The following is a 17,991-nucleotide window of genomic DNA, read 5'->3' on the forward strand; positions in this document are numbered from 1 at the left end:
AACATCATCCAACACTATCCAACATCATCCAACATCATTCAACAGCATCCAACACTATCCAACATCATCCAACACTATCCAACATCATCCAACACTATCCAACACTGTTCAACATCATCCAACACCGTCCAACATCATCCAACACCGTCCAACATCATCCAACACTATCTAACATCATCCAACACTATCCAACATCATCCAACATCATTCAACAGCATCCAACACTATCCAACATCATCCAACACTATCCAACATCATCCAACACCATCCAACATCATTCAACAGCATCCAACACTATCAAACATCATCCAACACTATCCAACATCATCCAACACTGTTAAATATCATCCAACACCGTCCAACATCATCCAACACTATCCAACATCATCCAACACCATCCAACATTATCCAACATCATCCAACACTATCCAACATCATCCAACACCGTCCAACATCATCCAACACCATCCAACATCATCCAACACTATCCAACATCATCCAACATCATCCAACACCATCCAACATCATCCAACATCATCCAACACTGTCCAACATCATCCAACACTATCCAACATCATCCAACATCATCCAACACTATCCAACACTATCCAACATCATCCAACATCATCCAACATCATCCAACACCATCCAACATCATCCAACACTATCCAACACATCCAACACTCCAACATCATCCAACACTATTCAACATCATCCAACAATCCAACCTGTCAACATCATCCAACACTGTCCAACATCATCCAACACTATCCAACATCATCCAACACTATCCAACATCATCCAACATTATCCAACATCATCCAACATAACCAGCATCATCCAACATCATCCAACACTATCCAACATCATCCAACACTATCCAACATCATCCAACACTATCCAACATCATCCAACATCATCCAACACCATCCAACATCATCCAACATCAACCAACACCATCCAACATCATCCAACACTATCCAACATCATCCAACATCATCCAACACTATCCAAAATCATCCAACACTATCCAACACTATCCAACACTATCCAACATCATCCAACATTATCCAACATCATCCAACATCATCCAACATTATCCAACATCATCCAACACTATCCAACAACATCCAACATCAACCAACACCATCCAACATCATCCAACACTATCCAACCCCACTCAACATCATCCACCACTATCTAACATCATTCAACACTATACACCACCTTTGATGAACTGGAAAGCAGACTATCAGCCAGACATTATCAACAACATCAGTGCTGCTCTTGTGGCTGAATGGCATCAGATCCCTGCAGAAGGTTCAACGTCTAGCGGACAGACTGAGGTCAGAGGACTGGAGGCTGCTTTAGCAGAGGATTACTGCCCAGTAATGTTTGGTCATGTAATGTATCTTCAGCAGGCAAATTTAAAATAAATGTGTGAACAGGATGAGAGAGTTCAGTTTGCTGCTGTTTCCACAGGTGTCTTTGCTTATTCAGCTTCTAAAGTCTCTCCCCCTCTCTCCTACCCCCCCCCACCATCCCCCCCTTAAATAAGACTCTTATCCTTCATAAAAATGATGTGAGGGCCCCGCCTCAGACAACTGCTCCCCTGACTTCATTTGTCTCTTGGCAAGTTTGATGGCACTGCATTTAAAAACCCATTCAATCTTATAAACCAAAAATTAAATGTAGTCGACTGTGATGGGCACTCAGTGCATCTGCTATTTATATGCTAATGCACACTCAGCCTGCCAAGGTCTGGCAAATTATTACTGCACAGCCATAAGTCAGGTGTATGGCAGAGAGGGGAGGGGCATGTTAACCATCACACACACTCACATATAGAGGGGGAGAATGGAAGGGGAGGGGGGAGGAGGAGGTGAGAGCAAGGGGAGGTGGGAGGAAATAGGAGAGGAGGGGAGAACACAAGGAGGTGAAAAAACCTTTAAAGATGTCTCCATTGTCTCCCCTGACAAGTTAATATAGCTCTCCACCTGGCTACACACACACACACACACACACACACACACACACACACACACACAGACAAGATTATTTCAATCTACATTTAGGGCTGAAATGGAAAATGTCTTTTTTTGTCACCAACACCTTCATTATCACAGAGAGAAACAATTAGCTTGATGAACATGTTATACACACAGGCTTTTATAAACACACAGTCACCTTCCTGCAGGTGTTTCACATCTGCAGGAGCACATGAAATGTCCAGTTCAATCCAGTTCAAACACCTGAACTGACCGGGTTGATAGACCTCCAGTCCTGAATCCAGCAACAGACAACTATAAGGTCATAATATTATGAGAATAAAGTCACAATATAATAAGAATAAAGTCATAATATTTTGAGAATAAAAACTTCAAACGTTGGACAATTTTGGATGAAAAATATGGACCTGGTGTGAAAAGGCCTTCAATCCTGATCCTGGTTTTAATCACAGACATGTAATGATTGTAGATTGTTCCAGTATGATATGATATGGAATTAGGCCTGTGGATATGACGCCAGTAACAACAAAAAATTAAAAATAGACATTTGTGATCATTTTATAAATTATGCTAATATCACATTTATCCATAAAGGCCAACAAAAGCTCTTTTCAGCTTTCTGGCTCAGTGACTGAAGCTGTACCTAAATTTGAGAACACACTACTTCCTGTCTATACCCAGAGAACTGAACCTAGATCATGGACAGATCATTTTAAAGGATGAAACATGGTTTAAAGAGTTTCTTTGTCATGTGTTCATGAATGATAAGTTGTTATGGCATTCTTTTTGTATTGATAGATGTGATACATGCTTGTTTGTGAGTGTTCAGTGTATTTGTATAAATGTATATACAGTGTTGGATGATACTGGTTGCATTACATTTCCTGAATGGCTGTTTGTTTTTAGATTTTAATATTTAGCATTTGAGAACAACAACAACATGTCAAAGGAACTATATGTCATATTGACTGTACTAAAGGATAAAACGACCATGACATGTCATCAGAGATGACAGAGAGGAAACATGCTAAGATGACAGACTGACTCCTCCAACACAATGCTACAGCCAGTATGTTCTCCTTGTGTTTTGGTCTGCGCTGTGTGTATCCGCACACTCTGTGTGCATGTTTCCACACCCCAGGTTGCCAGATATGAAACACCTTAGTGGGCAAACACAGTGTGCTGCAGCAATGGAAGCAAGCAAAAGAACTGTTTTGACAATTGTGAGTTTAGATTCTACGAGACAAAAATCCTCACCAGCCATCTGTGACCAGAGACAGGGTGAAATGTTGGTAAATACCGGAGACAGCTGAGAGCCCATGTCGAGTTGGCTAATTTCTCCTGACCAGGTAAAGATTGAACTTCAGATAAAGCTAGCTAACCTTATCTAATTTACCATGCTATTAATGGGGATAGGCACAATTAATGTCAACAGTCGAGGTTTGGAAAAATGTTGTTTGGTTTAAGTCAAAAATTCAGCTATCAGCTGTATTAATGAAAAACAAATGTTAAGGAGCTCCATAAAAAGATAGATATTTTAGATGAGTCATAGACATGCATTATATAGTCTGATTGCTGTAGGCAGGTAGGATTTCTTTGACGTCTGAGTCCCCTTAACAGCAGGTTACATTTCATTCTTTTTGAAAGTCATCTTTGATGCAGGTTCTGGATCCAGGATCCAGCTGTAGCTCAGTCCAGAGCAGGACTGAGCAGCTCTGGTCCCTGCATTGATTAGTAATATTTTAAAGGAGGTTCTTCAGTGTGTGTGAGCCTTCATCATCAGCCATTCATATATAGAAGTTCTGCTGCAGTTTTGCTCCTCTGATAGATTTCAACATATTTACAAACTAATTAGGCCTAAAGCTTCCACTGGACTCTGACCTATTCACAGCTTGATTTGCCACATCCCAAATCTCTATTACCACCTTGCACTGCTATTCATTACTAGACACAGAGGATCCCATGGGATCCCAGACTAATGAGAACCTCCCCCACACACACCCCCCACACACACACACAAAACCACAACCACAACCACAACCACAACCACATACACACACACCCTTTGTCTCTGGGGAGCAGTCAGCTTACATGATGTATAAGGTGACATCTTTATTTCACTAACCTTGCCTGGCAGGTCTATTAGCCAGTCCAGAGCTTTCCAAACCTTTCCCAGTCAACCAGCTTATTCTCAACTGTCTAGTTCACTTCCCCCTCCCAGCCTGTCTCAATCTGTGTTTAGAACGCTCATTATTATACATTCTCACATACTGCCATGCTGAAATTACACTCTATATCTATATCACGCTATTCTTCATCTTACCGGAGGCCCCTGAACGCTCAGGGAGTCTAGCCTAGTACATCCTGAAAAGGTGCAGGGGCCCCTTAAAGACCCTTAGGGGGGTTTGGGGTTAGTGATTTAGTCGATTGCACTAGTTAATTTATTAGTCCTTATAATTAATGTATAACAACAATATAGTTTTTTTTCAACTTGCATGACAGTGATCCCCTGGCTGGTCAAAAATCTCAAACAAACTACTCATGATCAGACTTTGTTGAGAGCCAGTTCCTTTGCTCCTTACTGGAAAGTAAAGACAATCTGTTCCTTTGTTCTGTTATATTTGAATTTAATCTCTAAACCACCTCATCCATCCACTCTGACATGTCAACAGATTTTAAAAACTGTGTGCAGATGCAAACACCAGTTAAACTCTGTGCTCATTACTGCATCAAACACCTGCCCTGTACCCTGACCTCATGTAGATTTCACCTGTATGTGAGAATACTGACGTCTGGATCAGTGGGACCACACTTTACTCTGTCAGCTCTCCGGTTCACAGTCTCTGTCTGACTGAGTCCATGTGTGAAAACAGCAGGTCAGTGAGGCTATTCTGATTCCCCTCACCTGACCTGAACCAGTCGGACACAGAGTCTCCTGTAGTGTTCATAGAGTTCATATGAGAGAACAGCTTCAGTCAGCAGCCAGCCACGACACAGTGAAAACATGTTATAATGAAGGGATGAAGAAGCTGTATGTCATGTGTGTTGGTCACATCAGGTCGAGTCCTGATCCCAGTCACATGATCAGATCGCTGCATCCCCACATACATCCATTAAATCCTGTGCTGTTCAAATTGAATACAAGCCTCCTAAATTAAAACTTTCAAAAGGTGTCATCAGCTAATCACATTTTTCTTTTAAGGTTACTGGACATGCATTCATTTTGGTCAAGCTACTGTACTTGTATTAAAATGATGTTCTGTATTTCTGACTTCACTTGTGCTTCACATCAGTATTTGGATGTGAAGGTTGGATGGTGGATGGATGCTGGGTCCAGGTGGGCGGGGCTTGTGGCGTGGCTGAGAGCAGTGACTGCTTTGTTGTGACATCACAAAGTTCCAGAAGTCCTGACGGCTGGTTTTAAGGCTCGGTTTCTGAATATAGGCTGTGTGCATTTCTCTGTGGACTGAGGCTTTGATACTTTCACAGTATTAATATAGAACCTAGACTGATCTATAATCAAACTACACATAGACAGAGACCTTTAGACTATATGGGACCTTTAAATAACAATGAGCTTCAAATCCTCTTCACTGTGGGGATACTGATGTTTCTGTGTTCCAATCCCATTGTCATGAATTCTTTAATTCCCACGTTTTCTATTGTTTTATTCACATGTATTGATGAAGGAATAACTGATCATGTATTTAGAGAATGAAACAGAGAGAGAAAAACATATTGTATAGAGAGAGAGAGAGAACAAATGAAAAGGAGGGAGCGTTAGAGGAGAGAAATAGAGGGATAGTCTTTCTTTGTTTATCTCCAGTGAGAAACAGGCGGCCACATCCATTGTGCTGTGATAAGATGGGTTATCAGCAGTAAACAAGGCCTGGGCCTGTTTGAATGGAGCCCAGAGTGACTGAATACACTCTTAAAAATAGATATGTTCAAATAAGTCTGCATGTCTCATCCTTCTATAAACACACGCCTACGCTTTCAGTTAGCAGCTCTCCACAGATTCAAAAACTTTAATTACAGCAAAGCCTCACTTTGATCTGAGACAGAAAAAATGTTTAACTAAATAAAAAAAGAGAGGCAGGAGTTTTTAAAAAATCTGCAACACATCTACAATAAACAATAAAATATCACATCACTACAAAGTAGGGTTGAACAATATTGGGGAAAAAACTTATATTGTGATTATTTTTGACAGATTTGATGATTCACAATTTCAGTTTTCACTGAAAAAAAAAAATTAAATTTTGATGATGCCATTTTTGTTGGGTCTGTACCAAACAAACATGTTCCCTTACATGTGTCAACATTGTTCAGTTTGTCTTTGACATGTCAGGTAGCTAACGCTAGATAGCAGCTGTCTGCTAATGTCCAGTTCAGTTAAGAAACATAAACAGCTGGAGCAGATGAATTCATCAGATAATCGGTTAATAATCAGTTTGAGCCCAGCTTCTAATGGCTGTGTGGAATAAATTTCGATTTTTTGAATATGCACAGTGATGACTGCAGAGTGTTCAGGTCTAAGTCCTAAAAACTATGATGTTTCAGTCATGTTTTAGTTTCCTGCAGGAAAAATCATCTTTGATTGTGAACCAACTGCATATGACAGTGTATTAGGACCACTCTAGGTAAAAAAAAATTACAGAGTTGGTGGAGGGGGGTAATATTCTGAGAAAAATTCTGAAAAAAAAAACTCAAAATATTCTGAGGAAAAACTCAGAGAGTCCGACATTAAAGTCACAAATTTCTGAGAAAATTGTGTTTTTTGTTTTTGTTTTTATTTGTTTACTATATATTGTAACTTAACAGTTTTTTTCAGCTCTGAAATCTTCTTTTTGGCCTCTGTGGTCCTGATACGCCGTCATCGCTGCAAGCTTGAAAAAAAAAGCCTATTTGGCTGAGCAAGAACAGAACACTGTGATTTTACAATATTATCAAAGTGAAAGCTGCAGAGATGTCATCTCCAGTACTGGTGGGACTTAGATCAGCTGGTCAGATCCTGAGTCCATTGAAACAAACTCTAGTTACCAAACCAGCACAAACTCTATCAACAGTCTGATCACAAACAAACCAAACATTGAGATATTCAAAGCCACAGACTAGACCATGAAGAAAACAACCTGTGCATTTCTATTTCCAACAGTCTTCTAACATGTAGATGCTTCTTCCCTCCCTCTGTCTCAATCCCTCTCTATCTGCCTACATTACCCTCCTCCTCTTCTCCAGCTCCCCAGTTATGGGAGACTGTATTCAGAGGCCTGTTAAGACAGAAACCAATCGTGTGGTGTGTCAGCAGTCCGATAGAGAGGGACCCAGTAATGGAAGGCCTTTTAAGGCTAAAAAGGAAAAGCTAATTATGATAAAGGGGCTGTAAGTTGTGTGGTTATCGCAGTGCTGGGCCTGCTGGTGCAGCAAACTGGTCCCTGACAGTGATAACCAGGCAGAGCGAGACGCCCGGCGCTCTGTCACTGTCACTCTGCCGCTCTGTTCAGCTAAAGATGGATTTACACGCTACAACTTTTATGTCTTTTTTTTTTAACTCATAAAGCCGCCTGTATTCATTTGTCCTTTAAAACTGGAGGCTGCAGCTGGCTGGAGACTCCTCTTGTTTCTTTTCTCTGTGTCTCAGCACCATGAGTACGCTGCATCCATCTCTTGAATATATTTCAACAACAGTTAACCCTCTCTAATTAGCAGTAAGTGACTGAACACTTTCATGACACATTTATTCCAAACATCACTGGTCAGGTCTCTACCTGACAAAGATTCAGTTTAAAGAGTACACTCAGTACACTGAAAATCTGCTTGTGGAGGACTCCATTAAACTTTATAATATTTTTTCCAGAAAATAAGAATTTCAGTTGCTCTAATGTGTGTTTCAATGTTCCACTGAAGTGATATTCATTTAGAAAAAATGAGACCAAACACAACAAACTCCTGGACTGCTTGTGCAGACACTGTGTTAATGCAGGCTAATGAAATCTATCCAGCCAGTTATCAATACACCTCTGAAGCTGTTCCATCACAGAACAGAGATGTGTCACACCTGTACCATCAGCGTGTTATATCTATACCATCAGTGTGTAACATACAGTCTATGTTGCGTGGTCACGTTGTCTTCCCACCTGTGATTTCTGGTAGAGTGCTGCCACCTGCTGGCCATGCTCCATACTAACAGTGACTAACCACTGACCTGTACATTTTACATGTAAACATGGATAACAGTGTTTATTTGAGTGACTTCCCTCCATAACTGACCACTATATATCTAATATAAGGATTATGAGTTTACCCTCAATTTTTTTTAGACCTACTGATGTGACTGAAGGTGTTGGTCCCTCACACCTCACTGAAACAACACTCTGTTCTTCCTGAAGGTGTTTAAATTAAAAACTCTAAATTACTTTATTTTACCTCAGAGTACAACTGAGAAGCTGTGAAAGAAGGTGAGTTCTTCTCAATCTACAAAAACTTTCTGACGTGACCTGGACAAAGTGACTGGTGATAATAAGTGGTTTGTAGTGATATTAGAATCAGTCTATCATCTTCAGTTAATATCACAGGTGTTTTCTCTCTTATAATCAGTCACTAAGTCTATTTAATGGAGAAAAGCAGTCATTGTGTTGTTTGGTGTCTTTGTGAGCTCCACACTGAACATGGACAAAAGGAAGAAAAGGTCATGATACAGCAGAATAATGACTGAAAACACACAGCAGCCAAGAAAGGAAGAAAACACCTATCAAAAACACCCTATCTTGGTCCAGTTGAACATCCACCAAAAGAGCTGAGACTCTCAGTTCATAGAAGGCAGCCATCAGACCTGAGAGAACTGAACCAGTTTGTACAGGACATCTGGTCCAGACTAACAGCAGAGATGTGTAAGAGTCTCATGAAGAGCAGACACAGTTTAGAGAGGAGACTGCGCACTAAGAATAATTTCCTGTATCTATGTCACATGGGAACATTACCACAGATTCTGCCCATAGTCACCAAAGTAAAATACTGGACCAGTTTTTCACAAGCCACGGATCTTCCAAACATTCTTATACAAAAATTTAAAGGGCTTTTTATGAGAAACCATGAAGAAAAAGTTCAAACTGAAATAAAACTCACTTAACAATATGATTATTGTTTTGATTATTATTATTGGATTGATATTACTTGTTTCTTTGTTTTGGAGGGAAAACAGAGAGTAGTATCAGACTGATGTGATCTACTGTGCTGATAAAGTGGACAGCAGATAAAAACAAGTACTAAAATAAGGCACAGAATTGTACTGTATCTAGTGTTGTATTATTGTGACATGAACAACAACAGTCCATCAGTTTAAAATGTTCAAGCCTTTTCCAAAGGTTCAGACACATAAGTAATAAATTAGCTGATAAGATTACTATTTTACATTACAATTTTACTGTCCTGCTACAGCTGACCAGATACAGAAGTGTATATCATTTCAAACCACTGGTGCAGCTTGTGATCTTTGTTAAGAGCGGGAAGAGCTTGATTGCAGTGATATGTGACTCCATGCCTTTTTCTTTAGTTGTGTTATTTAAAACAAATAGTTACATCAACAATCAAAAGCAGCATATCTGTTGTATTGATTTCACAGAGTCAGCAGAGGGATATAGGAAGTGTTTTACTTTTATAAACCTGTTTCAAAGTAAATCTAGTGTTGCCATTGTTAATTTGCACTGTGACAGTGTACTGTACAGTGTACAAGTAACAAGAATACAAATAAAAATTTAAAAAATCAAACAAAACCCTCTTGTCCTCTGTTTGTCATACAGTAGTGAGGTAGATGCTCAGATCATTTCATGTACCTTGAATCAGCTGTGATACAGTGTGTAACTCACCACTCTGCGGACCCTGGTCTTGTAGTCAATGTGAAGCTTTTGTGTTTCTGCAGTGCAGCTTCCAGAGATCTCTTCAGATCCAGAGCTCTCCTCAGCAGCTGCTGCTCTGCTCCTGCCTTAGTGAACACCTGAACACACACACACACACCCACACCCACACCCACACACACACACACACACACACCCACAAGTTAGACTGGTCCAGGCCTTCTTCAGCAGCCACTGTCTCTTTCAAAGCATTCATTAGCAGAATATTGAATACTGAAGTAGCAGTAGATGGTACAGAGGTAATGTTAGCTCCACATGCTTTAATGTGGTCATTTATCACACGTTAACAAATCTGAGCTCAGTAGTTACTGACCTGAACCCAGCCCTGCACAGCTGGTAGATGTTTGGTTGTTATCAGTCTGTGGAGGTCTATTACCGTGGAAACCACTACCTCATTATCCTCCGTCTCCTTCAAATGAAAACCTGAAAGACAGAAAAGAAAGGGAAGGAAAGCTAAATACACATACAGACAAAAACACACATTTTATTCCTGGTAAATAATTCTTTAATATATAGAATTTACACACTCAGCCACACTGAATTTCCAATCAATCCTGTTCTGAATGTTTCAGTCTATCTGAGTATTGTTGCTGACCATGTTCATCCCTTCATGGCCACTGTTCATCATCTTCTAACGGCGACTTCCAGAAGGATAATGCTCCATATCACAAAGCTTAAGTCTCTAATGCTGCCTTCAGAGAGACTTCTGGGACTGCTCCATCTACTTGAACTCAATCATTCAGCCTGATGCTCCTTCTCAGACACTGTGTTCCTTTAAGGAATGTGGTTTGTCATCACCATCCCTGCACAAGACAGTCTCAGTCCAGACTATTCTGGTCGGTGGTTCCTTGATGGTGGAACAAGCTATCAAACTCTATCAGAGCAGAGCAGTCCTGTATATATTCAAAAATCTGTTGAAGACTCATCTCATCAGAGAGCCCCTCCTCTGCTAACACCTCTAACACCCTACATGACTAAAACACCAAGTGATGTCTCTTTGGATAAAAGCATCTGACAGATGAGTAAATGTAAATGTGATGTAATGAGTCTCAGAGGAAAGTTTCAACATCTAGTGGATCAATGACCGGAAGAACTGAGGAACTACCCAGTGTTAGTGGGCTGTTCCTAATAAAGTGCTCACTGAGAGTTTAGCCTGACCTGATGGTGTAATCCAATGAAGAAATCATGTGAGAAATGCTACTTTCACAGAGATCATGATGTTACATGTTTTCAGACTGAATCTCCTTGAATGTCTTTGGTCTCTAATATTTAAACACTGAACATTATAAACATCACAGACAGAATTAGTTGTGTTGTAATGTGTGCCTGAGCTGTACTCACCAGGATTGAGGTTCAGGTCCAGACTGTAGGAGTGAGATATGAGCCCCGAGTTTCTAATAAATAAGTCTCCATCAAAAGTCTCCTCCTCCTCTTCTTCAATACTTCCCTCCTCGTCTTCCTCCTCTTCTTCCTCCTCTCCCTCCACTTCTTCCTCCTCTCCCTCCACTTCTCTTCTCTCCTTCTTTCCCTTCCCTTTTTCCTCTTCCCGGTCATTTCTCTTTCCTCCCTTCCCCTCCGTCATCCCTTCATCTTTGCCTCCTTTCTTTCCTGTGCCACAGTTTGTCTTTTCTTCCCTGCTCCCCTCTCCTGTCCTGTCGTCCCTCAGGTCTCTGCTGCAGCAGGGCTGTTCATCAGCTGATGGACAATGGTTGGCTGGTACAGAGTGTGAAGGAGAGCTGTTTACTGTCTGGATGTCTGTGAGGCTAAACTCAGGGAAAAGCAGCTTCATACAGGACTCCATCTCTGTCAGCGTGGCCTCAATTTCTTGCTGCAACTCTGACAAAGAAACATGATTTATGTAAAATTAGAAATATACATCAATTAATTAAGCCAGGTGACAATGGTCAAACACAGTACAGCAAAGTATAGACAAGATGAAAGACACAATTAACACCTTCTGTGAGGGGGCCAGAGCCACAGCTTGAAGCAAGGAAGATTTATTCCTTTTAGTCCTTACAGCTGGAAGTTACTCAAACTACCTGAACAAATGATTGGGCCAGAAGAGCCTCAGTCTTCCTATTTAGGAACCTTTTTTGCTTGCACTTTAAGTTTTACAGCCATCACTGAATACAAATTTAAAAAAAAAAGCAAAGCAGTTCTTGTATCTGATTAGGAAATTAGACTTATATGATATAAGCAAGAGCATGTTAGAGACTGTTGACAGAGGTCCTGTGGAAAGTGTTTTAATTGTGAAAGAGCAGAAAGAGCAGAAACAATGAGTGTGTATACAGAAACCAGGTGAAACAGAAAGCTCCACAAACTGCCTGATCCTGTTCAATTCACTAAACTGTCCCCAGGTAGGCACTGTAGAGCTGCTACAGCAACCAAGCACATTTATACTAAGTCCTTTATATCAAATGCAATAATTCTGTTGAACTCAAACATCATTCACACAGGAATCATGTCTGTTATTGTTGTTTGTACTCCGCATGCTGTGCTAGTTTATTATTGTATTTATTGTTTGTGAGTCACAATGATGTGCTTAACCAGCCTGTGAACAATAAAGATTATCATTATTATTAAGAACATGCCTATTATATCAAAGAGCTGAACCAGGCTCCTAAACCAGACTGTTGAGTCTGTTTCTGATGCAGGCTGGAGTTTCCAAAAGAACAAAACCTTAAGTCATTATGAATCCACAAAAATGAAAAGAGTTAATTCTTTGAGGAAAATTAAAGACGCTATTATGCTTGAATCAACACACAGTATATTGTTATATCAGCATGTGGTTTGTGTCAATAACCCAAGTTATTTGTTATCGTGTACCAGGGTTTCAGAGTCCTGTATAACAACAGATTTCCTGAAATAAACAGTCCTCCTTTGTTTTATCAGCATTAACGTAAAGAAATGACTGAAGTAACCATGATACACAGTCGTATACAGTGTAGCTATAAAAGGCCAACAATCACTGGACCATCAGCACATTTTTTAACAGGTTGATCTTCATGGAAGAGGGAACAAACAGCAACAACACAGAACGGAGGAACCTTAGTTTAGCATTGAATACAAAAAAATAAAAAGTAAATCTAACACAGGACAGTTTAAGAAGTGCTTTCGTCAATCAGAGGAAAAATACATTTGTTAATGTAATAAAATAACCAGTTCATGATGCTCATTATGACTCATGTGGTGTTTACCCTCCATGTCTCTGCAGGCTGTTTCCACCCTCTCCTTGTAGATCCTCTCCATCCTCCTCTGTCTCTCCTCCTCCCTCCTCCTCTCTGCCACCGTCCTGGCCTCAGCATCCTGGAAGTCCACCTGGCAACACGGAGATGTCACATCTCTCATATGTGGATCACAACATGGAAAACACCATGCAACTAGACAGGAATTACTACTTTCAATAGGGAGAGGACTGATCATCATCTGACACTGTTTGTTTATTTCCTGATATACTCCACCAGGCCCATTTAAATCTTCTTGAAGGGTGGAGAACTGAAGGACTCCTGACCAAGAGAAGTGCACACTTCTGTTATTGTCTAAGAACAGTTGAACTGAAGGCAGCTGGACTTGTTGTAGATACTTGAAGACGTTTCACCTCTGATCCACCAGTTCATGTAGCCTCATGTTGATACACACTCCTTTTCTTTTTCCAAAATATCTTTATTTGCTTTTCAACATTAATACAAGCAGCTACACACTCCTTTTATATCAAACAGTGACTGAAACCTAAACTATTGAGAGTAACTGGAGAAAAACTTTTATTTTTACTCCATGTAGACCATAAACCCGTGAATATAAAAAAAAACAATTCTGAGAGATCAGTGAAGAAATGTAATGGTGATTAGGCGGTCACAGCAAATTCTGATCTGATCTAAGTTTTTACTCTTTACTTTGGATGAAGTTTACTGAGAAATAAAACCTGCTCATGAAAACATCCTAAATTCACTTTTAATGCCTAATCCTGTTGCTCAGTGCGATGTGTGTTACTGTCTGACTGTGATTCCACAGTGGAGACATTTTACAAATTATACATCTCTACCTGCACCACAAAATAAAATTGAATTACAGGGTCGCATATTTGACGCTTCTCCAGTGTTTTATTTGGAGTTTTCATATCCATTACAACACATATCTGTGGTTTTAATAAAAAAACATTCTTCTCTCACACAAGAACAGGACATTTTGCATTGTTCTCTGAGCCTCTCATCTGATTGGCTAACTGTTTTCTGAGTAACACACAGCCAGGCCAGCCACAGGTAACAGATTGCAGCCTATTATGATAGCCTTGTAAACCATATTTTTGGATGAGAGGGTGAAGCTGTGCTGGAGTGAGGGGCGGATGTGACTCAGTACCTGAGGACACTAAGGAAGCCCAACTACACCGACAACCTGACTGCACCAGACTCAAGGGTATGCTGTGTGAAGTCACTGCTAACAAAATTAGCTTCGATAATAATCCATATGATGTTTTTATATAATACAAGACATGATGAGTGAAATAATCAGTCAACACCATGACCGAGTATTTCCACCTTGAACTGGAGTGAACCAATGACCAATGACTCTCAGCACAGGGAGAGAGAGAGTTAGCAATAGCACAACCACTAACACTGTGTCAGCCACTGCTAGTTACAAGCTAACAAACAACATAAACAAATAAAAGATGCTAACTGCACCAACTGTTCTGATCCGTCTGCTAGTCTCTGGTTCTGGTCTCAACAGACTCCTCATCTGAGTCTGGGTCTGACTGAGGCTCAAACATGTGGCTGAGTCTCTCTGATGTTTCCTCCTCTAACCATCTTGATGCTCTCTGCTCTTTCACCTGTCCACCTGGAGCAAGCAGGTGGTGGGCGGGGCTCAAGGCCTGATCCAGATTTCTCAATCAGGAAGTAAGAGTATGAGCTTCAGACCCAGTTTTTATGTGTGAAAACCAAGTTAAACTAAATATGAATCATAGCAGAGGGTTTTCACAGAGTTTAAAATACTGTGTGTAACCACTCACAGTAAAACAGTTTCACCATTTTTATCCACTTCACACCAAATACAGCAGAATCCATATCTTCATGTTAATTAGAAAGTGTGTTAATTAACCTCTGACATGAAGCTCCTGGGCAAAACCACAAAAGAAATATTTTAAAAGCAGCTGAGGTTTAGTGGATGCTGGCTTCAGTCTCATTCACTAATTTCTCACCTTCTTAACCTGTTTGAGGAAGTGGTAGCCCAGAGCCAACTTCTTATATGCCGTTCCATAAGACGCCTGCCACGACTGGACCGTCTGGATGGCCAATGACCTCAGTTTCCTGGCTACTTCTTTGGGAGGAGGGAGGGGCTGGTCTGAGTCAGTCTCCACTGTCAGCTCCAAGAACTCCTGCAGGAGGAGGGGAGGGGGTGTGTGAAGGCACAAGAAGACAACAACATTTCTGATCTGACAGAATCACATTTATCACTAAATCCTGTTTAACACAGTTTGTTTACACAAAGGTTTATCTCCACAATTCAGCTGGAATAAAATTACTGTACAAACCAGTGACCAGAGTAAGACCTCATAACCTGAATACTTATCAGTCAGTACAGTCAACCGCTGTGGTGTCCAATGTGGATTAAGCACCTGCAGACCTGTAGATTCTGTTGATGTACCTGGAAGTTGTCGACCAGCAGCATCCTGAAGTGGTGTGATCTGGAGAACAGCTCACTGGTGATCTGGAAGGCTGACAGTCTTATCTCAGAGTGTTCCTGGTTGAGCTGGGACATCACCAGGTGGTACAGGTGGTCTATGCAGTCATTAGACACTCTGAGTGAAAGACAGTCAACTGTGATTAGCCCCATGGTTTTTATACAGGGTCTCATCTGTGGTGTATCAAACAAAATTATCAATATCCTTGTGTGTGGTCATGCACTCAGTTGTCAGTTTATTAGTAGCACCTCACTAAAATCAAGTCAGTCTAACACTACAGTCATGTAATAAATCCTCTGTCGTGGAGGTTATAATGTTCAGGTTGTGTTTCAAACTGTGTAAATAAGCTGTTGATTGAACTGTGTGATCATTCTGGAGGCTATGATCTGTGCTGCTGTTGAACTGCACTTCACCATGCGAGAGGAGTTTCTGTTGCACAGCCTTCCTGCATTGATTTGAATGCGATGGACAAAATAATAGGAACATCTTTCAACATAATGCAATATAGATAAACAGCAGCACAGATTACACCTCCTACATGCTGTATTAGACTGCAGACTGTTCTGGTCTGTGGTTCCCTGATGGTGCAAGCTACCAAAGTCTATCAGAGCAGAGACTCCCTCTCTGTCTTCAAGAATCTGTTGATACAGTAGGTGTTAAGCTTGCATCATAATTTAAATCTAATTAGTGTAATTATTTTCACTGGACTCCACATACTAACGCCTGAGTGTTTAAATGTCACTATTATTCTTATAATACTTTGAATTCCAGTGGCCTCTGATAGTTTCATGCTATTTTTCCAACCTTCTTGTGTTCACAGATAAATTGCTCACAGATGTTTTGAAACATTATTACTCGCACTAAATATTATTGTGTAGTTACTTCCCCTCAGGATCAGTGGAGCAATTCTTGCCTTTTGAGTGTGGACATACTGAAAATGATGGACAACTGCAACTAACCAAATGGTCATGAAGATATGACCATTGCGCTTTATGAATATTTGGGTGTGTATGTGGATTGTGTGTGCTGCATGTTGTAAGGTGTTGCTATACTTGAACAAAAAGACAATAAATATAGTTAGAAATAAAAAATATATAGAAATTATTGAGTACTATCACCGGTCAACATGTCTGCTCTCAGTATTCCCCAGTACACAGCTGTCTTTGCACAGTTAATCAGTCTGAGTGGGAACATACTTGCAGATCTTCTTTATTTCCTTCATCTTGTCCTGGTTGAGCTGAGGCTGTCCTGATGTGGTCAGCTCCTCCACCAGCTTTGACAGCCTGTCCCTCTGAGAAAGCTCCATCACTGCTCAGTAACACACCTGTGAGAAGGGACATACTCATGACTACTAGGAGTTTACCTGAGGTGAAGATCTCAAACTAAACCACTTCACTTGACAAGACATAAAAATATCACGACAAAACAGTTAACCAACCATACTGAGTGTGAATCATGTGAATAGGAGTTAAAGAGACAAATATAAACAAATGTTCATGTCGAAAAATGGAGAACAGTGTATTAAGATAATGCTGCTATAGAAGGTGTAAAGATGGTAAAGTCAAACAGCTTTACATGTTAATCAATTGCAAGCCAACTACACCATACTAATCTATATAGTACAGTGACATACATACACTGATATGTTTACATTTTGAGATATATATATATCACACGTTTTACTTGATTTTTGAAGTGAAAAGAAATATATCCAGCCACTGTAGCAAACTCATTACGACCAAGAAAGCTCCATAAACATGTTGACGTTCTGACCCATTTATTACTACATTATTATCAAATTATTACGTTAGCGTATAGGGTAAAGGTTAGCACTCTACTAACAATGCTAACAAACGTAACTAAACAAACGCAGTACTCACCACCTAGGAACTTGTTATGAAAAAGTAAACGTGTATAAATGTTAGCCGTTAGCTCACAGTGAGCCGTGTAGTTGCATTTCATTTATGTCACAGTTCAATAAACATTTCTGCTGACTTCTTTGTCCTTGTTTACATATCAACAAACTGATATTTACTTCCGTTTCCGCCTGTACTTCCGATTCCTTATTCTGACTTTTCAGAATAAGGCACCGATAAAGACTTGGTGTACTTCTTTAGATGTGCATATGGAACCTACGGTGTTGGAGTGTATGTAAATATGACATTAGATAATCTGAATACTGAAAAAAATACATAAAATTAATGATAAAAATAAAAAAAACAATAATAACCATAGTAATAATGATAACTACAAATTTTCTGGAGAAATTTTGAATGTGCCTGCTGCTTGGTGCGTGTAGCTCACTTCTCTCGTTTCAATCTGTACATAGGAGGTTACTTTCAGTTTCATTCATGTCGTAGAGACTTATCCTGACACTGACCTCAGTCAC

General features: G+C 40.2%; 1 protein-coding gene across 1 annotated transcript in view; it reads right to left on the reverse strand.

Annotated features, from left to right (window-relative positions):
- The window catches only part of uvssa (UV-stimulated scaffold protein A), a 63,834-nt gene extending 46,194 nt beyond the window's left edge, over positions 1 to 17,640 (reverse strand). The window contains 9 exon segments of the mRNA XM_087177027.1: positions 9,878 to 9,915; positions 9,918 to 10,005; positions 10,239 to 10,348; positions 11,267 to 11,761; positions 13,123 to 13,243; positions 15,120 to 15,296; positions 15,566 to 15,719; positions 16,799 to 16,926; positions 17,483 to 17,640. Of these exon segments, the coding sequence (XP_087033153.1) occupies positions 9,878 to 9,915; positions 9,918 to 10,005; positions 10,239 to 10,348; positions 11,267 to 11,761; positions 13,123 to 13,243; positions 15,120 to 15,296; positions 15,566 to 15,719; positions 16,799 to 16,908 (1,293 nt within the window). The 5' untranslated portion in view covers positions 16,909 to 16,926; positions 17,483 to 17,640.
- Positions 17,641 to 17,991: the final 351 nt, after the last annotated feature.

This window comes from Seriola lalandi, unplaced genomic scaffold, assembly GCF_002814215.2.
Source record: "Seriola lalandi dorsalis isolate HSWRI2012SDOR001 ecotype SW California unplaced genomic scaffold, Sedor1 jcf7180002054578, whole genome shotgun sequence".
Taxonomy (NCBI): Eukaryota; Metazoa; Chordata; class Actinopteri; order Carangiformes; family Carangidae; genus Seriola; species Seriola lalandi.